Source organism: Drosophila kikkawai, chromosome 3R (assembly GCF_030179895.1).
Source record: "Drosophila kikkawai strain 14028-0561.14 chromosome 3R, DkikHiC1v2, whole genome shotgun sequence".
In the NCBI taxonomy this organism is placed as follows: Eukaryota; Metazoa; Arthropoda; class Insecta; order Diptera; family Drosophilidae; genus Drosophila; species Drosophila kikkawai.
Genome location: NC_091731.1, coordinates 13842804 through 13868665, shown reverse-complemented (window position 1 = coordinate 13868665; position 25862 = coordinate 13842804). Strand labels below are relative to the sequence as shown.

The 25862-nt window shown below is 49.8% G+C and overlaps 5 protein-coding genes across 6 annotated transcripts; 3 read left to right on the top strand and 2 right to left on the bottom strand.

Annotated features, from left to right (window-relative positions):
• Nucleotides 1–417: 417 nt before the first annotated feature.
• Nucleotides 418–2560, bottom strand: LOC108084622 (uncharacterized). The gene has a single exon (XM_017180910.3). It carries the CDS (start codon nt 2394–2396, stop codon nt 756–758), a length of 1641 nt encoding a protein of 546 aa, XP_017036399.1. The 5' UTR covers nt 2397–2560; the 3' UTR covers nt 418–755.
• Nucleotides 2561–6099: 3539 nt separating this feature from the next.
• Nucleotides 6100–16040, top strand: Root (ciliary rootlet coiled-coil, rootletin). 2 transcript variants are annotated; one of them, XM_070287141.1, is made up of 9 exons: nt 6100–6244; nt 8054–8551; nt 8618–9886; nt 10933–11084; nt 11142–12518; nt 12579–12754; nt 12816–15232; nt 15297–15472; nt 15537–16040. In XM_070287141.1, exons 2-9 carry the CDS (start codon nt 8054–8056, stop codon nt 15598–15600), a joined length of 6129 nt encoding a protein of 2042 aa, XP_070143242.1. In that variant the 5' UTR covers nt 6100–6244; the 3' UTR covers nt 15601–16040. The 2 variants fall into 2 exon arrangements, with proteins under 2 accessions (XP_070143242.1, XP_017036309.1); XM_017180820.2 differs by lacking the exons at nt 6100–6244; nt 8054–8551; nt 8618–9886 and adding an exon at nt 10295–10363.
• On the bottom strand, nt 15880–18111 carry GatB (glutamyl-tRNA(Gln) amidotransferase subunit B, mitochondrial). Its single transcript, XM_017180822.3, has 8 exons — nt 17955–18111; nt 17753–17897; nt 17579–17692; nt 17207–17522; nt 16728–17152; nt 16528–16664; nt 16349–16472; nt 15880–16284 (listed from the first exon to the last, which is right to left on the bottom strand). Exons 1-8 carry the CDS (start codon nt 18014–18016, stop codon nt 16057–16059), a joined length of 1551 nt encoding a protein of 516 aa, XP_017036311.1. The 5' UTR covers nt 18017–18111; the 3' UTR covers nt 15880–16056.
• A 30-nt stretch (nt 18112–18141) lies between these two features.
• Nucleotides 18142–22593, top strand: Tsc1 (tuberous sclerosis 1 protein hamartin). The gene is made up of 7 exons (XM_017180821.3): nt 18142–18269; nt 18353–18583; nt 18654–18910; nt 18979–21292; nt 21355–21512; nt 21672–21801; nt 21865–22593. The coding sequence occupies exons 2-7, from the start codon at nt 18490–18492 to the stop codon at nt 22275–22277; spliced, it is 3366 nt and encodes a 1121-aa protein (XP_017036310.1). The 5' UTR covers nt 18142–18269; nt 18353–18489; the 3' UTR covers nt 22278–22593.
• Nucleotides 22594–22731: 138 nt separating this feature from the next.
• Nucleotides 22732–25603, top strand: Sec10 (Exocyst complex component Sec10). Its single transcript, XM_017180901.3, has 6 exons — nt 22732–22883; nt 22944–23848; nt 23911–24498; nt 24555–24744; nt 24949–25266; nt 25330–25603. Exons 1-6 carry the CDS (start codon nt 22851–22853, stop codon nt 25426–25428), a joined length of 2133 nt encoding a protein of 710 aa, XP_017036390.1. The 5' UTR covers nt 22732–22850; the 3' UTR covers nt 25429–25603.
• Nucleotides 25604–25862: the final 259 nt, after the last annotated feature.

Here is a 25862-nt window from a genome sequence, read left to right as displayed (position 1 = left end):
CTTTTGCTGGTGTATAATAAATGTAATAAAAATAAAAATAAATAATTAAGTACTTGTATATTAGTTTAAAAAAACTGGTTAAACGAAAAAAAAAACAAGTTTTTTAAATATCTACAGATTTTTCTCACTTATCAAGTTATACTTTTTTAAAGGAAGTGAAGAAAAAAAATATTCTAATTATCTTATCCTAAGATATATATCCAGAGATTCATATATAATAATTATACCAAGTTCTAAGTACTTTTTCAGGTTGAATATTATCAATGTAATATTAATGAAAGTGTTATATAATTACTGCATACATGTTTGTATATCCTTAGAAACAAATCATCGTATATGGGATCAACCAAAACCAAGGACAAATCATTGCCAATTGAAATAAAACCCAAACCCAAAGAAACCAAGTCAAATGGTCAATTAAATTATAAATATTATTTATTGTACAGTATAAGTATAGACGAATATAGTGTGTGTTGGTGTGGTTGTATGTATGGTACATGTTTTTTTTTTTTTAACGAGCCTAATCTTCTTAGATGGATGTTGAACCCCATTGGCGTAAACAAAAAAAAAGAAATAGTATAAAATGCAAAAATATATACTATAAGCTCTATATATATTGTTATATATATTTTCCATTATTGATCAGTCTGTGTAATCTCTCTCGCTGGCCCCACCCTGCTCCCTGCTCCGTGCTCCCGTGCCTGTTGCTCCCCATCCTCGGATGCAGTGGCTCCCCTCTCTCCCTCCTTGTCCGTTCAATGAACCGGCACCGTGATGCGGGGCGATAAACTTTTGGCTGTGGCGCGATTCCGGCGCTGCAAAAACAGCTTCACGTTCTCGAGCGGCAGCTGGAAGTGATAGTAGGCGCAGTACGGCAGCGGGTCCCAGTAGGCGAACAGCGCCTCCCGCTTGTCCAGGGCCGTCGTTGAAGTACTCCGCTCCAGCGCCGACCAGCTCCAATTGGGCAGCTCATCCTCGGGCAGCCCCCGTCGGTGGATGCACTTCATGGCGCGGCACAGGAGTTGGGCATGTGATCGATTGTGGCATATGTAGGGCAGGGCCACGCCCAGCCGCGTGCCCAGCGGCACAAACTGTCCACCATGGGCGGGACTCTTGACCAGGCGGAAGCTGATGTGTCCATTGATGGGCCTCTGGAAGCGCACCTTGGCGAAGAAGGAGCGCAGCCAGAGCTCGATTTGGGCCTCGTCATCGCGGGGCACGGGTATAAGGTTCTTGGTGTGATGCTCCACACGGCAGCTCACGTTGGCCACAACCCGCGAGTCCTTGACGGTGGTGCAGGTCACGTAGTGGTGGTAGCCCGGCTGATCCCTTACCACAAGCCACGGCTGTCGTTCGCTTATCTCGTGTTGGTTCAGCTTCAGTTCTGCCCTCCGGTTGGGCAATATATACTTGTGCCGTTCGAGCACTCCTTGCATTCCGGCGGCCATCAGGATGTTCCTGTAGCTGCCCACGAAGCCGCTCTCGTAGATCTGCTGCAGCTGTCGGGGCGCCGTTAGGACAACATGAGCTGGCAGGGCCATCTGTTGCTGCTCGCATCTCTGGAAGAGCTGCAGACAATCGTCCAGCTGCTGAGTCTCCTGTATTCCCGGAATAAAGCTGGCGCAGCCTAGCACCTCCAGGTGCGGTCTGGCCAGGGCGTCGTAGTAGGCCGGACTGGTGGCGCAGACGGGTATGTAGACCGCCGGCCGCTCCTTCTTAACGATGTGGCACAAGGCGGCTATGTACTGGTCGGGATTGTTGGCCGTGGGCCGGGGCACCACGTAAAACTTGTCCACCGCCGTGGAGAAGCGGGCCAGGCCGAATAGTCCTTCGAATTCGAACACCACCACGCGGGCACCGGAACCGTAAAAGTTTCTAGCCAAATGAAGCGTCTGGATGGTGCTGCCGCAGCTCAGGAGAATGGTCTTCTGACGCTGCACCGTGCCCAGCTCCTCCTCACCGCTCAGCAGCCACTTGACCAGGGCGATGGGCACTCGCAGCAGTTTCCAGAAGATCCAGAGCAGGGCGGACAGCCAGAAGCTGGGAGCCGCTATGGATAGCGGTATGTAAAGAACGTATCTCAGGATGGTCAGCACCAGACGCATCAGCAGCTGGGGGCCAAAGAGCAGCACCCGAGTCCCGAGGCTAGGCTGCGGCGGAGCCTGCGTCTGGAACTGGCTTCGCAGGAGACTGCCGTCCGCCGTTCGCTGGCGTCGCAGGGTCACAAAGTGCCGATGCGGGGTCTGCGCGTCCTTGTCCTCCTCCTCCTCCGATTGACTGGGATGCTCTGGTATTAGGTCCAGGGAATTGATGCGCCGGAACTTGGAGCGCGAGGCCTGGCGGAGTTGCCGGGCATGCTCCTGGCGCAGCAGCAGATCGTCCAAAGTCTGCGACATTTTCTCTTCACTCTTCACTCTCTCTCGCACACAACACACTCTCTCGTGGAGTCGCGTATTCCTGCGTGTAATCTTCGCCGTATAATCTCCGCCGTATAATCACCGATAATCGTCGCCGTGCTGTTGCTGGCAAAATCCGAACTGTGACTAAAGCGCGTTTTAAATAGGAGCTATACTTTAAACCTACGGGATGCAGCCGGGCCGTGCCGCGTTGATAACCCGCCCCAGGCACATGCCCATTGGCTGGGATCGGCCAATACATGCCAGCACCTATGCCATTGCATGTGTACACAAGGAGAAAACACGAAAGATTTAGTTATATGATCAGATAAATTTCAGTCAAGTATCTATTTTATCATCAAATACCGCTTAATATCCCCCAAAAATAATTTATTAATTACAAATAATCTTAGATTTATTTTAAAATATATGATTAGTAATTGTTTACCTAATTTCTTTGTGTGTTGTATTTTGTCATCTTAATGTTAGCTAATTGCGTTGTTACATGTCTCGGTCCCAAGTCTAAGCCATTCTACAAATATTTTTGTAATAATCCTTAGCTGTTAGGAAACTGATTAATAAAGAATATATTAATGCTTCGTTCAATCAAGAATATGTTATAATCCAGTTGACAACATTGTTGCCAGTGTAGAAAACCCCATACGGCTAGTCTCAAATGTATTGAGTTTTTATAAACGTTTACCTTTAGTGCTTCTTTATCGCGCCGATTAGTTTATTGAACTGTTTTTATTTCGGCTGGAAATAGATTTGAGACATAGTGACCATGATTAAATTGTAAGAACTTATCACTATCGGGGCGAGACATTCAGACAATCAAGCAAACTATTGACTCAAAAGTGACCTTAACAATGATGATTTGCTAGAATTTCTGGTAGGTCAGTATCAATATTTTTGGCAAGGCGAGAATTATAGTTGTCAAGCTGAATTTATTATATAAACAACTGAGAAATTCCTTATATATTTTTTAGAAATCGGGATCAGTAAAGTCAAGCTTTCTACCTATTGTGATTCCCAGTGTAGTAGCAGTAATTAGCTACCGCACTTATAAACACTTATATATGCCTGATCAGTGTGCAAGTATTGGTGATGTTGTCGCCAACTCTCCTCCTGCTGATCATCCGCTCTCCTCCTCCTTAGTCTCGTCCTCCTCTGCATTTGCCGGGTCCGCTGTCTGTGATCTTTGGCGATCGTTGTATAAATCATCACAGCTCCGAGCCCAGAGATTGCGGATTGAAGGTTTCATTAGCGCTCTGAATGGGCGCCCGTTGTCAAGGGAAGGCGGCGATAGAATTGGGGAAATCTCGCGCTCTCGGTATCCCTGGCTGAGATCTGCGGAGGAGAGTTGCGCCATCGATTCCGAGTGCGACTGCAGTGCAGGTCCCAGAGCCCGATTAGTGGGAGAGTGGGACTTTGATCCCAAGGTATACTCAATCCCATTTCTGCCCCCGACTGATAAGCGGGTCTGACTATGAACCCACCGCTCGCCGGAGTGCGACAGTCAGGCAGGCAAACTTATGCTGGAAATATAATCTCACACCTACACATAGTATAGACCTTATGGCATCGGGCCCAGATTAAAAACTGAAAGTGAAGCAAACAAACACCTTAATGGCAATCCAATCTTCGGACTTTGAGAGTCTGAGTCTGGACACATAGTTGTCGCGGCGGAGCTGGAAGCTCCGCATACCTATGAATATAATGTGATCTGTTTGCACGAGTTTTATAAAAGTCACCCTGTGTACCTGGCACTCTGATATTACCGCCCCAAGGTCGCTGGCCAGGTTAAAGCGGGGCCTGATAAGGGCGGCGTTATATATTTAAATATCATCGTTCCAGGCGGTGGCTCAGGCTTTTTTCGTGGCCATTTTTTGTCGTTGTTGAGCCATAGAAATAGCTTGTGTCTCACCTATTTGTGCCTGCTCGCCCGTGTATTATATATTATTACTGCACACACATGCAGTTCTCTGATATGGACGACGGCGGCGATAACCCCGTAGTTCCCGTTCTCCATCGCAGTAGAATTCGCAGAGCAACCTGTGCCAGGAAACATCTTGACATTTGCCTTCGGCGAAGGCTATTGAAATGCTTTCCTCTCTGGGCATTACGTGGCTGCAGATAATGCCAAGTTGATCTGCATTATTCGGGTTTTCGAAATCGGGGAATTTGTGGTATTTGTTGGATTTAATATTATTGCATCAGGGAGGCTTTCTTGGTAGTTTGCTGTGGGATATTTTCAAAGGGTTGAACTTATTCATAGAACCTAATTTATATTCACCGCAAATAAATCATGAAAAGGGTTAATCGCATCGACAGAGTCGCCTCCCGTACCTGCTCGATTTATGGCTTGGCTCGTTGACTTATTAAAAGCAGTTAGGCATGAACCATGTGACCAGCAGTGGGACTTGCACCGCCTTCAGTGCCACCAAGTCAGCAACCACCAACGCCCAACGCCAGCTGCACTTGAAGAAATAACTTGACAAGTTGGTTTTTTCTGCGAAAAATTAAAAGGAATTAAATTTAAAAAAAAATTAAATATGCAACCCGTTAGACATGGCCAATAAATAGTCTCAAATACAAGAAAATATTTGTAAAAAAGTCGATGCATATGTGTTTACGTAAATGAAGATAGAAATATGCTGAGCTACATTTTCTATTGTCACTAAGCTATAGTACCCTTGAATCATATAGGTTCCGGGTTTAAGAAGGCCAAGTCGGTCATCGTTTTAAGGTATCCTGAAATTTTATTAAAAAGTATTAAGTGTAAGTATTCCACATTATTTAAACAAAAAAATTTAAGTATCTTTTAAAATTCTAGAGAGACACCCTATAGACTCTGAAATCGACAACAAAATGATATATCTACAGCTCTTCTAGACCAACCTGTATAGTTTCCCGGAAGGTGTTAAATTTCAGACTAAACTAAATTTAATATCAATGTAGAATAGAGTATATTTTTATAGCTGGTTAAAATCGAAGTGTATTTAATATATAAATTAAAATGATAGAAAAATACAAATACCCTCAAACTCTACCCATCGGAAAGTAAACAATGCTTTGGTTTTATTTAATATTAAATAAAATAACGCTACACTTGCTTTTTCTCCGTGTACCCCATCGATATCGCCCCGATTTGACCGACCGCATTCGGAATATGCTTCGAGACACGATTTGCATTTGTTGCTCGCTCGCACGCCAAACATAATTGTGAGCTCCTCTTTCCGTAATCAATTGCGGTTGCCGCTGGTAACCAGGAATTTGTTAATTCAATGTTTATTCCGTCCCAGGCCCCCCCTGCCGCCTGGGATTTCTGCAGCGCGGAAAGTTGCAGTCCCCAGACGGGGAACAGGCCCTAATGGCGGTTAGTTCGAAAGGGGATTCCTTGCGACTTGCCCAGCGCTCCTTACGCTTCCTTTCCTTGCTTGAAAAGTTTGGCTTTGGCGCTCAGTTGGCTCAGTTCCGCGGGCCCAGACAGTTGTTCCGGTTCGATCCCATCCAGTTATAGGCACTGATTAACTTTCCCTCCTGGAGGAGCGTTAGTTGCGTTTAGTGCTTCCGCATTCCGCAAATTTGTGTCAATTGCCACCAGGCAGGACACGTTAGTCTTGTGGTGGAGTAGCAGTGGAGTCGCAGGCCTCGAGGCCCAGGATTCCGTGATAACTTGATGAGTATTCAATTGGAGCTCAATCAGTTAACAACAGTGACTGGTGCGCGTGGTCTTAATTCAAGTGAAAAGTAAAACAATAAGAACACAAAGAAAGGTGTTGACAGTACTTAAACTTAAAGTGGGATAAGGAGATACTATATAAAAATATCAGCTTTAGTGAAAAGTAAGTGTTAAAAAATAAGTGAAATTACTTGAAGCTAATTATTTTATTTAACTAACTTTAATATGCACAAAGTTGTACCACTAATTCATCAATTAAGAATATTTAACATTAAAAGGATGAGAAAAAGGTGAAACAACTGCAAATCCAAGCCTGCTTTATGTCTTTGCAGGGTATTTGTGTCTTCTGGGCATTAAGACATATTAAAGTTTATTACTTGGCTTATCTTTCTTTTTTAACTTTTATGAAAACTTATAATATAAATACCCTTCAACAACAGACTAGGTTTTGAGGAAATAAGATTATACAATTAAGATAACAACGAAACTTTCTAAAACCTAAATCTATAAGAACAACTACAGATGAACTATGTTTTTTAAGAATTAAAATTTAAAGTGTTAAGGCTTATGAGGTTAGTTAGATTGATTATCAGAAAATATTTTAAAAACTATTACTCCTCCTCTAGATCCGAAATCTCTAAGAGGAATTCCAGATGGTATTAGTATATTGTCCCTATGTTTTTCTAAGAAAATTTACAGTTTTAAGGCTTATGAGCTTAGTTAGATACATTCCAAAAACTATTACTCCTCCCCCGAGCTATATTTAGCTTGGCCAAACTTAAAGATTGATTCCCAATCCCTCTGCCCCCTCGAATGAACTGCGACGACCTCCATTTGACTGAAGCCACGATGATAAGTAGTAAATCTGGAACTAAAATAGAAAGTACAAGCTCCTTGTCGCGCGGATTGCATGCCAAAATCTAGTCGCTGGCACTATCAAGAATATTATTATTATATTTTTTATGGTTTGCATAAACACAAATGGCAAAATGGGGGCGGCATTGGGTGGTATGGGAAGAGCAGCATAAGGAGCTAAAAATTAGGAGACGCATTCGTGTCAAAGGAAGTTTCAACAACGGCGGAACGCCGGAAATGTTGTTTATTAAAATAAATACGAGGACAAGGATATTATTATGAGTTTTCGGGAGGGCAGACTTTGGGGGTGCAGGACTGCAGGATTGCAGGAGGATGGAGTGGGGGTACGTGGGGAATCGGGGGTGGTAAACACAAACACTTGCTGTCCTGGTGACAGACTGTGCAATGCGTGTTCTCCGGAGCAGGGGCTGGGACCCGGAAAAACTATTTCCTCAAGTGGGACCCCCAAAAAAAATATCATTCCAAAGTATGGAAGGAACGCAAAGAAGTCCTGCCACTGGGCGGGATCCTTCGAGCTTGTTTATTTGCGAGGAACATCGCCAACTCGGGTTCAGCTGTCATGACGACTGGCTCCCAGGGCCCGGAACAAGTTAATAAATCAATTTGGACTAACTTATCGAGTCGCTTTGGAGCGTAGGCGAGGCGCCAAACTTTTACCCATAAAGTTTCCGCTTCGTAATACCCTCAGATCGCTGGGCTTAAAGGGTTTACTGGATCATAGGGCGGTTAAGATATATATTTGTCTGATGAAGATTATAAGTACAAGATTTGTTTGTACTTTAAAATATTTTTAATGTAATTTATTATATTTATGTAACTTTTTAAGCTTTGAACATCCTTGCTTCAAGGGCCTTAACTGGGTTTAAGGACAAAAATCCAAACTCACTAAGCTAGAACTTAACTTTCTATGATATATATATACCCTGAGCTCACTCTTGAACTACAAAGGGTTAATGGGTAAGGCAAAGTCTTAACCCTAAGCCAAAACAGTTCAACTTATTGCCGCTGCACGCAATGCAAAGCCACAAAACACAGCAATTTCATCGAAGGAAACAAATCAAATTCACTCTCTGCCTTCCCACAACTCCTCCCACAGATGCAGGCGTATCGCGATAACTTCAAGCAAACGCCCTGCCCATCGGCCGTCGACCTTCAGACGGCGGCGTCGGTACCACCATCCGCACCCACCGCTTCGCGCCTGCCCTTCTCGCGTGGACAACGTGGGCGTGACCCCTCGGCCAGTGCCGCCTCCGTTGCCGGCTCAGGCGTCCTCACGCCCAGGATGATGAGTCCGGGTCCGCCAGGTGGCGGTGGAGGAGGTGGGGTAGGCGGTGGCGATCCTTCGGCTCTGCTGCGCCAGAACCAGGAGCTGCGCCAGCGGCTGGCGGACGAGTCGCACAGCTATCGTCGCCGTCTGGACACCTACAAGCAGGCGCAGCATAACCAGGCGAATCTGGTCAGCCGGCTGCAGTCGAAGATCCAGCAGTATCGCCAGCGATGCAGCGACCTGGAGGAGCGCATGCACGAGACCATCAAGCCAACGACCGGGACGGGACCAAAGCTAACCACGGGTCCGACGACCAGTCAGGTTCTGGTGAGTACCGGAAATTCTCTTTCTTTAAGGGACCCTCGTGAAGTCGTCATTTTTATCTTGTTTTAGTGTTCTACTTCCCTGACGCTGGGCCAGAGCAGTTTGCCCTGCAGCTCCTCCTTGGATTCGCCGCCGCCCAGCTGTAGCCGGGACTATGTTCACGACGATGTCCTTGCCTCCGGCGGTGGTGGCGGCACTGCCGATCTGTGCCGCAAGCTGGAGGAGGAGCATCAGCGCTGCGAGCAGATCCTGGCCCAGAACAGTGCGCTACGCCAGCAGCTGGAGGAGTCCAATCGCACCAACGAGGCTCTGACCAACGACCTTCAGAAGCTGACCAACGACTGGGCGGGCTTGCGCGATGAGCTGCTGATCAAGGAGGACGAGTTCAAGGAGGAGGAGCAGGCTTTCAAGGACTACTACAACAGCGAGCACAACCGACTACTGAAGATGTGGCGCGAGGTGGTGGCGGTCAAGAGGTCCTTCAAGGAGATGCAGACGGCCATGAAGGCAGAGGTGGCCAAGATGGGCCAGGAGATCAACTGCGTGGGCAAGGACATTAGCGGCTCCAATGCAGCGGTAGCCTTTGCCCACCAGCAGGCCAAGCGAGCGGCGGACGAGGAGCTCAAGCAGTCCCAGCGCAGCAACGACGAGCTGCAGAACCAGCTCGCCACGCTGAAGGTGCAGTACGAGAGCGCCCGCCACGAGATCATGGAGCGCGATCAGCGGCTGTTGGAGCTGATGAATCAGCTTAAGAAGCTGGAGGACCGCTGCGCGCAGGCGGAGTCCCAGGCCGCTCTGGCCAGTCGCTACAGCGACGAGATCGAGCGTCTTAACAATTCCATGCGCGAGATTGCGCAGGCTGTTGTTCAAGACGCTGAGATCGCAGATCGCGAGGCAGACGCCGAGGTCACCGGTGGGGCCATGCAGCACATGCATCTGTCGCGTGACGCCGCCGCTGGAGCAGGTTCGGGAAGCACCGCCGGCGGCGGGAAATCCCCGCGGCGCAACTCGACACGCGCCTCACAGGCTTTTGCCGAGGGCACCATCTCAGCCGTGCAGGCGGCGCTCCATAAGTACCAGCTGGCCCTCCACGACATGCAGGTGAAGTTCCAGCACTCCAGCGAGACGCTGCGAACCACCAAGACGCAGTTGGACACCAGCGAGGGCACCAAGCAGCTGCTGACCACCAAGATGCAGCAGCTTACTGAGAAGCTGGACGCCAGCAACTCAAAGCTTTCGGAGCTGCTGCAGGAGCGGGAGAGTCTGCAGAGGGGCCTGGACGATGTCCGCACCCAGAAGCAGCAGTCCGAGATGGGACGGGCCGATATCAACAGCGCGGTGAGTACAGTCTGGGGATGATCTAGGAGTTTTCCAGGGGTTTATAGAGCTCGGTCGAAGGTTCAGACATACAATAAAAGATCAGCTTGTAAGATTTACATTTCATATAAAGATTTATTAAAGATTCTATGGTTTTCTTAAAATTTATAATTAATTTTCCTTGATGACTCAATAGACTTCCCATTTTATTTTGCTCAGTGTGGATGTCAAGGAGGATTGGGGGCGGATCAGTTATAGCTCGATTAGTCTCCGTCTGAGACTGATTACGCCGCAGATTGTATATTATAATTAATAATAACGCTTTCAACTTAAATCCGGGGTGATGCCATGTCTGCGATGAGTTACAAATTATGCCCGTGGCGATTGCATTTGTAGACAGCGTGAACGCCGTAGAAATGGGATTCTTAAGTTCATAAGCACTCGGGATATCGCTAAATGGGTTTGCAGGAATACGGAAAAGTACTGGCGATAGCTAAGGTAGTAAAATGTAAAAGGATATTCTAGAAACTGAAGTTTAAACCTTTAGAGAAGCCTACAAAAAAATTAAACAGAAAAGCTTTCCGAATTGCAATTAATGCATTTTTAGTCCGATTCCATGATCTTATGGCAACTGCAAGGGTATAGAAAAATGGCTTTCCGAATTAAGTTAACTTTCCAGTTTAAAAAGGATAGGAAAGTATTCATATCTAAATATACGAAAAATTATTAGAAATAATCTAATCAAATCGCTCAATTATATAAACCATAGATACATATATGTTAATTTAAAACTCGACTATATTCTAAGATCCCACACAGATCTATATAGCAAGATTTGTCCAGGCGCATGTCAAACATATTGAGAAAGTGTGCACAAAACTCTTGCTGACTTTGTAGAAACTATTTAAAAGTGCTGATAAAGCGTAAATTCCAGACTACTTAGTTACTTAATCATTTTATTTAAGGCTAAGCTCTTGATTAAACTTAGGTTTCCAGGTTTGATTTTAAAGCAAAAGTAATTTAAATTAGATGTGTAAATAACCCCAAACCCCTTTCACTTCCTTCAGTTTGAGAATCTAAGCGGAGACTATGAGAAGCTCCAGTTGAGCAATGGAAAACTGCAGAAACGTATCGATTCCATGGAGGAGGATAAGAAGGCCGTGGAGCTGGAAATCCAGCGCATTCTAAAGGACAAAAACATTACCGAACTAAACTTGAGGTAAGAGCTTTAATTCCCAGACCAACGAAGACCGCTAAGCCCTTTATATGCCAACAGATCCGAGGAGGATCGCAGCAGTCGCCTGAGGGAGGAGACCATCTCCCTTCGCGAGGAGCTGAACAGGGTGAGCCTAAACCGAGATCTACTGGAACAGCAGCGCATCGAGTCGGATAACCTTATCAATCTGCTCGAGAAGCAAAAGTCCGACTTGGAGTACGATCTGGACAAGCTGCTGCTGGAGAAGTGCGATCTGCAGGAGAAGCACGAGAAGCTATCCAGCAACAGTTGCTCCACCACTGACGAGCTGAAGAGCGTGCAATGCTGCCTGCAGGAGGCACAGGAGGAGCGCAAGAAGCTGCGACTCCAGTCCGCCGACCAGTGCACCGAGATCGGAGAGCTTAAGAAGGAGCTGGCGGTGCTGGACAAGGCAAGGCTGGAGCTGGAGACGGATAACCTGTCTGCCGGCGAGAAGCTCAAGTGCCTGCAGCTGGAGAAGGAAAAGATCCTGCAGGATCTGGCCTGCGTCACACGAGATCGCGGCGACATCCACAACCAACTTACGGCCATGTGTCGCAAGAAAGAGGCCTTAAACGAGGAGCTGATGCGGACTCGCCAGCGCTTGGAGCAAACCACCGAGACGAACAGTCGCCTGAACAGGAACCTCGAGGAAATGGTCAAGGATGTGGAGGAGAAGCAGGTGGTCATCGATCTGCACGAGAAGGATACCCATCGCCTGAACGAGCTATTGGCTGCTCTGCGTTCAGAGAAGGAGTCTCTCGAGTCAGTGCTCTTCGATACGAACACCTCCCTGGAGGCCACTGAGGAGCGTCGCAGCCAATTGGAGCGCGATCTCCAGGAGGCCTTGGTGCGGGAAGAGTCCTTAAAGAACCATGTGGCCCGGCTGCAGAAGGATCTCGAGCAATGCCAACGGAAGGCACAGGAAACCAAGACGCACCTCATCAACGTAGCCCGTGCCGCCGAGAGTGACTTCAACCAAAAGATTGCCAACCTCCAAGCTGCTGCTGAGGATGCGGCCAAGAGACATGGTGAGGAAGTGCTCCAGCTGAGGACAGCCCTCGAGAAGCGGATGCAGCAGGCTCTACAGGCCCTGCAAACGGCCAAGGATGACGAGATCGAAAAATTGCAGGAGCGTTTGGCTACTTTACAGGCCCATCTCGAGAGCCTTGTCCAGCAGCACGAGGAAGCCCTTATTCGGGCTGAGAGCGAGAAGCAGCAGGCCTTGTTGATTGCCCATCGAGACAAGCAGGCGGTGGCCGAGCGTCTGGAGGCCGTATCCAGGGATCTAAAGACCGAGCAGGAGGCCCTCGATCGCAGCCGGCGAGAAGCCAACGCCAGAGATGAGAAACAGAGGGCGGGAATTGCCCAGCTCAAGGATGAGATCGTGCAGATGCGCACCAAGGAGGAGGAGCACAGGTAAGTGCCATTGCCCCCTAGGATTTTTGGATATGGAGAATCATAGTGCATCTTCCACAGGATTAAACTAGAGGAATGCATCCGCAAACAAGAGCTGCAGCTCAGTAGCATCCGGGAGGAGAGGGACACCCTATGCCGGGTCAGTGAGGAGCTGAAGATGGAGATCCGGCTGAAGGAGGACAAGATGGAGGGCACCAACAACGAGTTGCAGGACGCCCTGCGAAAATCTAAGGAGGGTGAGTACAATTGCACCATCTCCTAATTCCCTATCTAAATGGAAATCTTCTTTTCCTCCAGCTGAGGGCTTCATCGACAGTCTGCGTAAGGAGTTGACGGACAGCCGCCGGCAACTGGCGGACAGCAACATTGAGCGGGACAAGTACTCAGGCAGCAACAAGGAGCTGCGCGACCATGTCAAGCGAGTGGAGAGCGCCAAGCGGGAGCAGGCGCGCGCCATCGAGGAGGCCCTGCAGAAGATCAGCAACCTGGAGGACTCAAAGAACTCCCTGGAGAACGAGCGCACTCGGCTGAGCACCATACTTAAGGAGACGGAGAATCACTTTACAAAGACCACCCAGGATCTAAATGCCACAAAGGCCCAGCTGCAAAAGGCTCAGGTGGAGTTTGCCCAGAAGGACGAGGGCGGCAAGGAGCTGCAGTGCAAGTTGGTCGCCGAAGTGGAGCTGAAAGAGCGGGCCCAGCAGGAGCTCTGCCAAATTAAGAAGCAGTTGTCCGACCTGGAGGCCAATCTCTGTGCTACGCGCCAGGAGTTGGGACGGGCTCGCTGTCAGAACAACCAGGAGGAGCACCGCTTCCATGCGCGCGAGCAAGAGCTGGCCCAGCGCCTGGAGGAGGGTCGCGGCCGGGAGAAACGGCTAGAGGATCAGAAGCACAACCTGGAGGTCTGCTTGGCAGATGCCACCCAGCAGATCCAGGAGTTGAAGGCCCGCCTGGGCGGAGCCGAAGGACGCATTCGTGCTCTGGATGAGCAGCTGTCCTGTGTGGAGCTGCACAAGCGGGACACGGAACAGAAGCTCTCCTCGGTGGTACACACGCTCCGAAGAATCGCCGGAATCCAGGTGGACGGCAGTGTAAATCTCTCCCACCGCTTGCTAAGTCCCTCGAGGAGATTCAGTCCCTCCCGCAGCTGCGGAGACTACGATAACAGGAGCACTTCACAGTGTCCCGATGGACCCATCGATGTCGACCCAGACCTGGTGAGGAAGGGAGTCCGAAACCTGATGCACCAGGTGGCTCAGCTGGAGCGCGAGAAGGACGACTACAAGTCCCAACTGGGTGCAGCCAAAAAGCAGCTACAAGATGCTGCCGAACAGCAGGTGAAGTGCGATGCCAAGCTGGGCAAGTTGCAGGCCATGTTGAGAAACCTCCAGGAGGAAAAGAGCAACCTGGAAACGGACCGTAAGATGAAGATCTCCGCTATCCAGGCACTGGAGGAGAAGCTAAAACACCGTAACGACGAGCTGATGATGCTGCGGGAGCGCTTGGCCCAAACGGAGATGCAGCTGGCGGCCACCTCGGAGGAGAATGCCCAGAACGAGGATCGTCTGGAGAAGAGTCGCCAACAGTGCTCCAAGTTGGAGAATGACAAGCGCCAGCTGCAGGAGGAACTGGCCAAGGTGGAGGGCAGGGCCAGTAAACTTGATCTCCAGCGAGTGGCCATGGAGGGCGACCTCACACGTCTCCAAATGGCGCTCCAAGAGAAGGACTGCAGCATCCGTCAGATGGCCGAGCGACTGGAGAACCAAAATAGGGCCATGACACAACTGGAAGATCGCTGCACTGCCCTCAAGTCCACCGTGGATCAGCTAAAGGAGCGCCTCCAGAAGGCCGCCGTGGGCGAAACCCAGCTGAGAGGCGAACTAAAGACCCTGCAAAAGGAGCTCTCCGAGCAGGGTCACTGCGCCCAGACCAACGAGGACAAGGTGAAGCTGCTGCAGAAGTCCCTGCAGACCACCGAGAACGAAAAGCGTATCCTTACCGAGCGGCTGGACAGCGCCCAGACCAATCTCAATGAACTGCGCCGTAGCCAGCAGGCCCAGCTGGATGGCAACCAGCGGCTGCAGGAGCAGGTCACCGACCTGGAAGTGCAGCGCTCCGCCCTAGAGTCGCAGCTGCGCATCGCCAAGTGGAACCAGGAGAGCGGCGGCGACAAGCCCCTGACCAACGGAAATGGAGGCGGAGGTGGCGAAGAGGAGCTCAGCAGGCAGCTGAAATCCACGCAGCGGGAGCGGTCAGAGTTAAGAAGCAAGCTGCAGACATTGCAGGACAAGGTGAAGCAGCTGGAGTGCGAGCGGAAGAGCAAATTCTCCGGCGGAAACGCGTACGATCGAGCCGAGAAGAGCAACTCCTACTACGGAGGAGCAAACGATTCAGGGGAATTCGATTCCAATCGATACGATGGGGCCGGAGGCAATGGGGGCACCGTTGGCGGAGGCTCCTTCAATTGTGGCCTAGATCACAGTGTGATCGAGCAGGAGACGCGCGATCTTCGCCTCAAAGTACGACGCCTGGAGACGCTGCTGGCGGAGAAGGAGTCAGAGTTGGCGCGTTGCAAGGCGCGGATGAACGACAGCACCAAGTGTGTGGATGGCATGGACTCGGATCGCTACCGCAGTGCCCAGATGCACGCGGAGAAGCTGCTCGATGCCAGGGAGCAGTCGCACCGCCAGCAGGTTCTACGGCTGGAGAATCAGGTGAGCATTTGGAACAATAATAACAATGAGGATGCACTCTAACAAAGCTCAAATTCTATGACAGATCTCCATGCTGCGCGAGCAGTTGGCTCAGGAGGCCAAGCGGCGACAGCAGTATATACTGCGCAGCTCGAAGGCCAATCGGGAGATGCAGCACCTGAGGAGCACTCTGGGGGATTCCCTGAGGAATGTGTCCCAGCATCCGGTGGATGCCCACCTCCTGGAGAGCGAGAGTCGGCGGTGAGTAAGGGTGGTGGGGGGTAGCCTTATTATACTCTTTACATTAATTAATGACCTCTTTCAGCCTCGATTCGGCTGTCTCTATGAGTCTGCCGCCCTCCAGCTGCCGGGACTACGATCGCGACTAGAGAGAGCAAATTTTGGTTAAACTTGATCCCGCCAAGAAGAAGACGTAACGCTCACTGCCACCTGCATTTATTTAGAGAGGCCTCTTGGACCTTCATTCGTTCTCGTTTGCCTTAGTACAATTCCAGCTGTTCATTGTCTGCCCCGATAGACAATCGAATATAGTGCGTTCCATTCAGTCGCATTCGATGCCATCTATATCCAACTATACGCATTAAAGGGTCACAAGTTCCGATTCTCCCTGCTGCGAGGGAGAACACCGAACTATATATCTCATCACGATCAGTTGCATTTACATTTATTGGCCGGAAACACCGAAACTAGTCAGCACGAAACAAAGCCACTAAGCCCTAACCTTAGCCATATCTAATCCTATATACAGTGCAAGTTTTATAAAATATATATATACAAGAGAATAACACACCTCCAATGAACACAGTAACTATCCAGACGATTTCCTATTTCTTGGCGGACTTTAGCTGATTTTCCAGGCACTCTACGACCATCTTCATGTTGGCCTTTTGCTTCGAGAGCTTGGCCACTTCGCCCACGATGGCGAAAAGAGCCTTGGCCTTGCCCTTTTGGTACTGCTGGGCAGCCTTGGCCTGGTTGGCAATCGCCTGCCGGCAGAGCTCCTCGATGGCCTCAGGATTGCATATCTGCTGCAGGTTGTTGATTTCAATGAGCTAAAAGAGAGCCGTGGAAACTCATTAGGAAATAATTCGCTTTAAGTGGATTCTTTGGACCCACCTCACTGACTTTAGCTGCGGGGTTCTGCTGCTGAAGTTCTATGAGCTGGCGAGCAGCTTGAATATTTATCTGCTCCGAGTGTAGGCAGCTTAGGATATCCCTCAAATCATCAGCCTTAATGGAGCTGAAACGCAAGGATATATTGATTAATCGTACTTTAGTAAGTTATTATGTGTTACCAATCCTCCACATCCAGGTTTAGCTTGTTGCAGTAGGTCAGCAAGTCGTTGATGAGGAAATTGTAAATGACTTTGTTAGGCAGTTGGCTCAAGCTGCGGCTGATGCTCAGGAAATGATCGAGGAGAACAGGTTCGTTCTGAAAAACACAGAAAAATAGTTCTGAAAAGATATAGCCGTTGTATATACCATATATACGCACCACCAAAATAATAGAAGTATCTGCATTCAAATTGTACTGTTCCATCAGGCGTTGTCGCGTGTCCTCTGGCAGTTCAGGTATCTCCTCGCTGAGCGCAGCCACCGATAGCAGATCTTCAGTGGACTTTGATCCTGGCTTGAGGTTCACATGGAGCGGTGGGAGATTGGGCTCCGGCATGAATCGGTAATCCTGCAGCACCTCCTTGTCACGCATGGCCACTGTGCGCCTATTCTCCGCATCCCAGGATCGCGTCTCATTGGTGATTAATCCGCCATTGGCCACCGTTTCCAGCTGTCGGTTTATTTCGTACGTGATGGCCTGCGAAATGCTGCGAACCGAGCCAATGTTCTTGACTTCGGTGCGCACGCCCAGTGGTTCGCCTTCCTGGTGAATGGATATGTTGGCATCCACACGAAGGGCACCCTCTATAGAAAGCAGGGAGTTAGTAAAATGGAGGATAAGAGAGAGGATTAAAGTACCTTCCATCTTGCAGCTGCAGGTCTGCAGACGTCTCAGTATCAGCATCAGTTCCTTGACCAACGAGGCAGCCTCCTCACCCGTTTCCAGATCCGGGGCAAACACCAGCTCCATCAACGGCAGTCCAGCTCGATTGAGATCAACCAGACTTCGCTTGAGCTGCTCGTCATGCAGGGACTTTCCGCTGTCCTGCTCCAGTTGCAGTTGGAGAAGTTTCACGCTTTTGTAGTAAACTTTTTTCCCGGGCGTTATCACTGGAAAGCTCATGATGCCATCGTTAGCCAGGGCAGCTCTTTGCTGGGTAATTTGGTAGCCGTTCTGGAAAGTACATTAAACATTAAAATATTGCTTTAATATAAACTCCTGTTAGTTACCGGCAAATCCGCATAGAAGTAATGCTTGCGATCGAACATGGAGACCTCATTCACCCGGCAGCCCAGCGCTAAAGCAGTTTTGATGCCGGATTCCACACACTTTCGGTTGAGCACCTAGAAACATACGAACTAAAGAGTGACTCGGAAAGCTTGTCTTGAGAACGAGTTCCTTACCGGCAAGGTTCCCGGTATGGAGGCATCGAAATAAGCCACGGACGAGTTCAGCGGTGCCCCAAATGAGGTTCCACTGCCGGAGAAGAGCTTTGACACACTGGCAATCTGTGCGTGCACCTCCAGGCCCAGAACGCTCTTCCATTTCCTGAAATAAGAGAGCCTAACTAGTACACATAGTAACTCAAAGTATAGGTTAAATTACCGCTTGGGAATGGTGGCCAACTTGGGCTGCGTACCGAGCCGCCGGATTATTGAATAATACATTTATTTGATTAAATCGCCGGGCGATAATACAATCAGCTGTTTTGCCAGTGCCAGTGCTGCCAGAGTCCTGAACTTATCGGTTTGCGATTTTCTTTTGAAAGTTTTCGCAAACAGCTGATTTTGTTTTGATTGAACCGGTGGTGCCAGAGTTTCGCGAACTATCGATTTCGATAACAGCAAAAGGAATATCACAAAAAAAGTAACCTTTTTCACTTTCAAGACAAAACATGTAAAAAAGATGAGACTAGCAGAGGTAAGTGCATCAAAACCTCCATTAAACCGTGGAGACACGTACCACGCTTTGGAAATTTCAATGCCAGCGCTGTTGTTTCCCAGTTGACAGCGACCAAGACGAGAAAAAGCACACGCAGCTCTGCAGAAGACAACCACGACGACGACGAAGACGACTGAGTGGAGCGGCAGGACAAGGAGTAGAGGTGGAGTAGAAAATAACAGATTACAGCGATACCGCCATGGACATTGAGAAGATAATCGGCGACCTGGAGTCAAACATAACGCTGGAGAACGAGGAGGCCAAGCGGAAGCTAGTGGAGCTGTTTACGCAGAGTGAGTGCTTGTGAACTCAAGCTGTGGATCACTATTCCACCATTCCACATCCGAATCCCTCTCTTCGCAGACAAAGACCAGTGGGTGGTGCAGTTTATGCTAGACTACTTCTACAAAACCGGATCTCAGCGCATTCTGGAGGTGCTGGTCAAGGCTCAGACCCCGCACGATGGCTACATCTTCGATCGGCTGGACGACTGCCTCAAGCAGTCGCAGCACCGGGTGCAGAGCCTCCACATATTCTGCTTCGTTGTGCGCCATCATCCCACCTGGCTGTACAAGATCGAGAAGCACCGGCTCATCAAGAGCATTTTCAAGCTGCTCACGGTGAGTTTTGCGGGCGGGCGAGGGTTCTAATTAATTCCGGCCAGATATTCACAACCATCCCCTTGCAGCACGAGAAAGAGATAGTACCGCTGATGAGCGCCCTGCTGTGCATAATTACCCTGCTGCCGATCATCCCAAATTCGGTTCCTAACTTTCTTAACGACTTATTCGACGTATTCGGTCATCTGGCCTCGTGGAAACTACAGAACACCAACAAGCTGCCCGACGAGAAGCTGGTCCACTTGCAGTTGGGCCTGCAGATGCTGTTCCACCGCCTGTACGGCATGTATCCATGCAGCTTCATGGCCTATTTGGGGGAGTTCATCAAGCGGGGCAGCGGCGGCAGCATTTTCCAGCACACGATCAAGCCGCTGTTGGACACGGTCCGCGTGCACCCCATGCTGCTTACGGCCACGCCTGAAACGGAGCTGAACAATACGCGCTGGAAGGAGATGGAACCGCATGATGTGGTCATGGAGTGCGCCAATCTGTCCCTGCCCGTCCTGCTGCCCGAGGCGAACAACGGCGATGACGGCGGCAGCTATGCGTATCCACTGACCCCCGGCTACAGTCGCATGAACTCCACCACCTCGGCTACCAATACGGACTACAGCTACCAGCTGAGGGACTTCCAGCATTCGAGGAACGACCGCTTCAATTCGTCGGGCGGGGAACTGGGTCCGATTTGGAGTCCGCACAACGAGATCACCTCCTCTAGCAGTGCCATCCCGCTGACGCCCACCACATCGTTCATTCTACCCCTTCAGCCGGCGATGAATTCGCAGCTGATGGTGGGCATGACCGGCTCCTCGCCGCCCGAAGCCGCTGTGGAGGCCACGCCGGAGACAACGCCGATGAAGGATCTGAGGGAGCTGAAGCAGCCGCACGGCCTGGTTAACTCTCATGCGGTTAGGGCTATCTTTACCACGAGCCAGCCGTCGTCACCCATGCGCAAGGATCAGCAAAATCAGTTCAGTTTCCCCGACGTCAGCCGGGAGGCAGAGGAGGGCACTGCCAGCACGTTCCTGGAGGTCACCAGGGTGACCATGTACGAGCGTCGGCTCCAGCAGGTCATCCAGGACAGGCACAATGTGGAGCGAGCGGCCAACGCTAACGCACCATTCCCCAGTAGCCTGCCGGAAATCAACTCTGAGCTCGGCGGCGGCTCGCCGGTGGTCGCCGCCGTGTGCGGCGAGTGCAACGAGACGGATCGCAGTCTGTGCAGCGTGGGCGGACTTCACATGCCCACCAGCCGATCAATGCACCAACTGGCCAAGGGACTGAAGCGTCGAAACCGCATGGCCAGCTACAGTGGCAACGGGACTTGTGCCGACATCGGCGGCGGGAGCAGCACCACGGCGGCCAAGAAGGCCACCTGGAGTGTGGAGGCAGAGAACCCCATCCGAAGGGCCAAGTCCTGCTCGGCACTGGCGGGACTGCAGCAACATATGGAGGAAACCGACGACGATGAGGCCGATTGCCTAGGCCAGAGGCAAGGGACTGAGAATGGGAAGACGCAAAAGACTGGCAGCCGCCTGCAGAGGAGCGGCCGGATCCTGGCCATAGCAGCACCCAAGGAGCCGCCCAGGATCTTCACGCACGCCTCTACCCAGACGGTGGATGGTGTGGCGAGCGCTCCGGCGCAGTACGAAAATTGGCTGATTGAACTTCTGCTGGAGTGCAAGGAGCAGCGGAACAGCTACGAGCGCAGCCTTCTGTACCCGCAGGACATCCTGGACGAGTACATTAAGCACGCGGTCAAGGCAAAGGAGAGCTTCGACGCCGAGCAAGGACAACTGATGTGCCTGCAGCTGGCATACGAGAGCTACCGGCGCTCCGTTCACGCCGAGCGAAATCGCCGCCTCATGGGTCGGAGCAGGGACAAGCGCAGCCTGGAGATGGAGGCCGATCGACTGAGGGAGCAGCTCAAGAACTTTGACGCGAAGAACAAGGATCTGGCCGGCAAGATGGATCAGGCCATGCGGCTTGCCAACGAGCGCCAGAATAGCCACCAGGAGGAAATGGCCGATATGCGGGCCAAGTACCAGCACGAGCTCGAGGAAAAGAAGTGCCTGCGGCAGGCCAACGACGACCTGCAGACTCGCCTCACCACCGAGGTGGCTCGCCACAAGGAGATGAACTACGAGTTGGAGTCGCTCCGCGGCCAAGTCTTCAGCCTGGGCACCGAACTGCAGCACGCCCAGCAGCAGGCCGACGTGGGACAGCAGTGCAAGCAAGAGCTGGCACGCCTGGAGGCCGAGTTCATTATTATGGGCGAGGTGCAGGTGCGTTGCCGCGACCGCCTGGCCGAGATTGACAATTTTAGGGCGCGCGACGAGGAGCTGCAGATGCTCCAAGAGAGCAGCCATCTGGAACTGAAAGGTGCTTTCATTGCCTGTGTTTATACTTCTCGAATGTTTATCAAAAATCATTTATTTATTCAGATCTGAGGCACAGCCTGGATGAGAAGACATCACAGCTGGAGAGCATGAAGCACAAGATCAGCGACCTGCAGACCCAGCTGGCCAACAGCGAGAAGGCCATGACGGAGCAGAAGCGACTCCTTAGCACTGTGAAGGATGAGTACGAGGAAAAGTTCAAGGTGGGTTTGGCTTGTCTTCCCTATCTCAGTTGAGCTGTTCTTTATACTTAAGCTTTTAATTAGTATTTATTGAGCATTAAACGACTGTCAGATGTTATTTTTTAAATGCAAAACTTAGCAAAATTAAGTAGTAATTTCTTTATTTATTTTCTTTTGCAGTCTGTGAACAAGAAATATGACGTGCAGAAGAAGATCATCATGCAGATGGAGGAGAAGCTGATGATGATGCTTCAGCAGCCGCATGGCGGAGTTGGCCACAACACCTGTTCCCCGGACACGGACAGAACTGGTGAGTGCTGTGGGGCTGCTTTCAAAATGCCTCAAGGTATATATTCCTTTTCTTTAACCCTAGACATTGCCTCATCCATGGAGCGAAACTCCCCGTTATCGACCTCGCTGGCCTCTAGCGAAAGTTTGTCGGCCAGCCTGCGCTCCACGGAGCTGAAGAACCTGCACCAGCTGGTGGACACGCCCTCGATGCCGGAGGTGCTGAGCAGCATGGCTGCCGGCGCCCCCTTCGAGGACAGCGCGCGTTTGCCGGCCGTGGATTTGGCCACCTCGGCCAGCACCGCCAGTGCCATCAACATTGTTCCGCACGCCATGGAGCTGCCCTCCACTTCCCACACGCTCACCCACCCACATCCGCATCCTCATCTCCACCTGCAGCAGCAGCAACAGGAGCAGCAGCAGCTGCAACTGCAACAGTCATTGCTGGGCCAGGAGCAGCAGATGCAGACGCAGGCGCAGTTTGTAAGAAAAAACTAGCTTTCCTTTGCTAAACAAATGTCTAAAAGAAAAATCCACGCAAATCTAAAAAAAAAACAAAAAAAAAGTAAGAGCAAAGATTAAAGTTCTTGGTTTTTCACATATTTTCATATTCAGTTCCAAACTGTAACTAAGGTTTAATAAATCGCTGACTCCACGCAATAATTATAAAGGTTATACAAAAAATATTAATGTTTGAAATTTTAACTTGTTTAGCACATTGCAATTTGTTGTAAAAAAAAAAAAAAGGTTTTGATACGAGGCAATAAGTAAGGCGCGCATTCATAATATAATAAACATTTAATTAAGATCAGCAAGCATAAACAATTGTTTCAATTCTCCTAATTAAAGCAGCTTGGCGATTATATAACAAGCGCCAAATATTTAAATTTATTTTCCCAAAGAGAGTAAACAAAAACATAAACAAAACCAAAGGGCATTGCCAGCAGCGAAAAACTGGGCAAGGTGGCAACGCCAATCCAAACAGCTGACTGCGGGCAACAATAAGAAGAAGAAAAAGCAGCCGAAAACTCCCACAAATCGAATCATCAAAAGTCTAAGAAAATCGTTATAATGCTGTCCCAATACATGGAGGAGTTTGAACAGGTGGGTTGCCGATACTCCTAATATATGCCATAACCTAATCCCACAACCCATCGTAAGCAGGAGCCCTTTGAGGTGGGGGAATTCATTGAACGCCTAACCTGGCGCACCAATAATGAGCTGCAAAACAGCGAAGATTTTAGTCCTGTGGCCCTCCACGACACCTTCATCCAGACGATCAAGGACCTAAAGATCCTGCAGGAGAAGCAGCAGAGCAAGTGCGAGCGGCTCGAGGAGTCGCTGCGCCAGGAGAAGGAGTCGCACGCCAAGAAGATAGCCAAGCTGCAAGAACGCCACCAGACAGCCATCGATTGGTTCGGCCAGCTGGACGAGAAGATTAACTCGGTGGCTGGCAAGATCATGCATCTGGGCGAGCAGCTAGAGAACGTAAACACCCCGCGCAGTCGCTCGGTGGAGGCCCAGAAGTTGCTCAACTTTATGGCCGAGTTTCTGGCCGCCGGACCCGTGATTGTCAACGATATATTCACAGATGCCGCCCGCCTGAGCGAGGCAGCCGACGTCATCCAGAAGCTATATGCAATCTCTCAGGATCTGCCACCCGGGAACTTCGCCGAGTCCAAGCGGAAGATCGAAAAAAAGTACGATGAAGTGGAGCGGCGGCTGATCGAAGAGTTTGCCGCCGCCCAGAAGAGCGAGGACATTGAGCGCATGAAGACCCTCGCCCAGATCCTGTCCCAGTTTAAGGGCTACACGCAATGCGTGGACGCGTACATCGAACAGAGTCAGATGCAGCCGTACAGCGGCAAGGACATCTTCATCGGCATCGTTCCACTGTGCAAGCACCACTACGAGATCATCCAGAAGGTGTTTGCCAATCCGCAGCAGGTCATGTCCAAGTTCATATTGAACATTTACCAGCTGAAGCTGCACCAGTACGCTATGACCAAGCTGGAGGACAAGAAGGACGAGGAGAAGTACCTGCGCACTCTCTACGAGTTGTACTCACGGTAAGCTTTCAGTGGAATATATCCTCTAAAGAGTCTCTTATATATTTGAAGTTACGCCTTAGCACACTGAAGCTCTCCACTGATTTGCAAGTCTACATGTCCACCATCGACGATGACTTGCTGCAGAAGTTGACGCAGCAGATCTTCATGAAGCATCTTGCCGGTTATGCCGAAATGGAGACAAAATGCCTCACGGCCAAGTGCTCTACGGAGCTGGAGAAGTTTTACGCCAGCAAGAAACACCAGAAGACGCAGACCACCAAGGGCTTTCGACGCAACATGGAGGTGTTGATAGCAACGCGAGCCAACATTAATATTGCCGCCATCGAGGATTACGGCGGGGAGACGTTCCTCTCAGAGGAACTAGCCATCAACATGCTGCAGGAGGCAAAGGCCTCCCTTAAGCGCTGCCGGCTTCTGTCCAACGAAACCGAGCTTCCCGGCAATGCCATCAAGCTGAACGACATCTTGCTGCGTTTTCTGATGCACGAGCACGTGGATTATGCCCTCGAGTTGGGCCTGCAGGCAGTGCCCCTGGCCGAGGGCAGAATCTTTCCTCAGCTGTACTTCTTCGACGTGGTCCAGAAGACAAACATCATTGTCCATCTGCTGGACAAGCTGTGTCACACCTCGGTTATACCTTGTGTGAGGTGGGTGTGCCACTTATTCTATAAGTATATAAATTATTTGATTTTATATTGTGTAGTAATACCTCAAAGTACTCGGACTACGTGTTCAAGAAGCGTATTTTAATGGAGCAAATTGAGACGAAGTTGGACCAGGGTCTGGACCGTTCCATCAGCGCAGTTATTGGCTGGGTCAAGGTCTATCTGCAGTATGAACAAAAGAAGACCGACTACAAGCCGGAGACGGATGTGGACACCATTTCCTCGGCGGTAAGTTAATATATTAGGGGGGAGGTAAGGTAATTTTTCGTTATTTTTGGTTTTTAATTTTTATAACAATTTAAAGAATTATGTTAAATATTAAATGAAAATTGGCTCGAGAGATTTCCTATAACTTCAAGACCTCTAAATATTTTTTAATACAAAATTGAGAAAAAAATAAATTAAAATTAAATTTATTGTGACCACCTATAGGCCTGCCTTCAAGTCGTTCAGAATCTACAGCCGGTGATAACGCAGATCAAAAAATGCGTGGATGGCGAGAATCTGCAGAATGTCCTGACCGAATTTGGAACGCGACTGCATCGGATCATCTATGATCACCTGCAGACCATGCAGTTCAACACCGCCGGCGCCATGTGTGCAATATGCGATGTAAACGAGTATCGCAAATGCATCCGCGACCTGGATAGTCCATTGGTGACGCAACTTTTCGACATTCTTCATGCTTTGTGCAATCTTTTGCTGGTGAAACCGCAAAATCTCCAAGAGGTTTGCACGGGCGATACACTGGTGAGTGTCTTGGCCGTCGAGTGTCTAACCTTTTCACTTTATCCGAATCCAATACCATTGTAGAACTATCTAGACAAATCGGTGGTGCGGCAATTCATTCAGCTGCGCACTGATTTCCGGATCATCAAGAACACCAACTATCTGAAGGGGATTATTGAGTGAGGAGGAGGAGAAGACGGACTGAATGACTCACATTCCGAAATTTTCCACCTCGTGCGCTGTCTGCGGATTGGATTGATATATTGGCGAGGACATTATCTAATAATATTTAATTACGCGACACCCTCTGTTTTCTAACTTTCAATTAAAGTCGATGGGCTGATTTCTTTTATCTACACATTGCCAAAGTACTACTTGATTTGGGTTGCGGCTCTCGCGTGTCCGCCGCCACCCCAACCACCCATTCCCTGACCCACACAAGCCCCCCAAAGACGACGTCATGGACATTCCCACCTATCCAAATCTCCGGAATCGAATCCTTATCAGTCGGAGTGAGAGTCAGCGTTAGTTGCTCCAATCGACTTCCCAATCAATAAATCAGAGTTTATTGCTTAAGGCCCCCGAAGTATTTATTTATTTACGTTTGCCAGGAGAGC

Coding starts and splice junctions, on each gene's coding strand:
- LOC108084622 (XM_017180910.3), bottom strand. CDS start 2,396: ATGTCGCAGACTTTGGACGATCTGCTGCTGCGCCAGGAGCATGCCCGG.
- Tsc1 (XM_017180821.3), top strand. CDS start 18,490: ATGGACATTGAGAAGATAATCGGCGACCTGGAGTCAAACATAACGCTG. Junction 21,293..21,354: donor CAGCCATCTGGAACTGAAAG/GTGCTTTCATTG, acceptor TTATTTATTCAG/ATCTGAGGCACAGCCTGGAT. Junction 21,513..21,671: donor AGTACGAGGAAAAGTTCAAG/GTGGGTTTGGCT, acceptor TTTCTTTTGCAG/TCTGTGAACAAGAAATATGA.
- GatB (XM_017180822.3), bottom strand. CDS start 18,016: ATGTATTATTCAATAATCCGGCGGCTCGGTACGCAGCCCAAGTTGGCC. Junction 17,523..17,578: donor ACTTCTATGCGGATTTGCCG/GTAACTAACAGG, acceptor TGTACTTTCCAG/AACGGCTACCAAATTACCCA. Junction 16,285..16,348: donor CCGCAGCTAAAGTCAGTGAG/GTGGGTCCAAAG, acceptor GCTCTCTTTTAG/CTCATTGAAATCAACAACCT.
- Sec10 (XM_017180901.3), top strand. CDS start 22,851: ATGCTGTCCCAATACATGGAGGAGTTTGAACAG. Junction 23,849..23,910: donor CTCTACGAGTTGTACTCACG/GTAAGCTTTCAG, acceptor GTTACGCCTTAG/CACACTGAAGCTCTCCACTG. Junction 24,499..24,554: donor TCGGTTATACCTTGTGTGAG/GTGGGTGTGCCA, acceptor TATATTGTGTAG/TAATACCTCAAAGTACTCGG.
- Root (XM_070287141.1), top strand. CDS start 8,054: ATGCAGGCGTATCGCGATAACTTCAAGCAAACGCCCTGCCCATCGGCC. Junction 8,552..8,617: donor CGACGACCAGTCAGGTTCTG/GTGAGTACCGGA, acceptor ATCTTGTTTTAG/TGTTCTACTTCCCTGACGCT. Junction 9,887..10,932: donor GGGCCGATATCAACAGCGCG/GTGAGTACAGTC, acceptor CACTTCCTTCAG/TTTGAGAATCTAAGCGGAGA.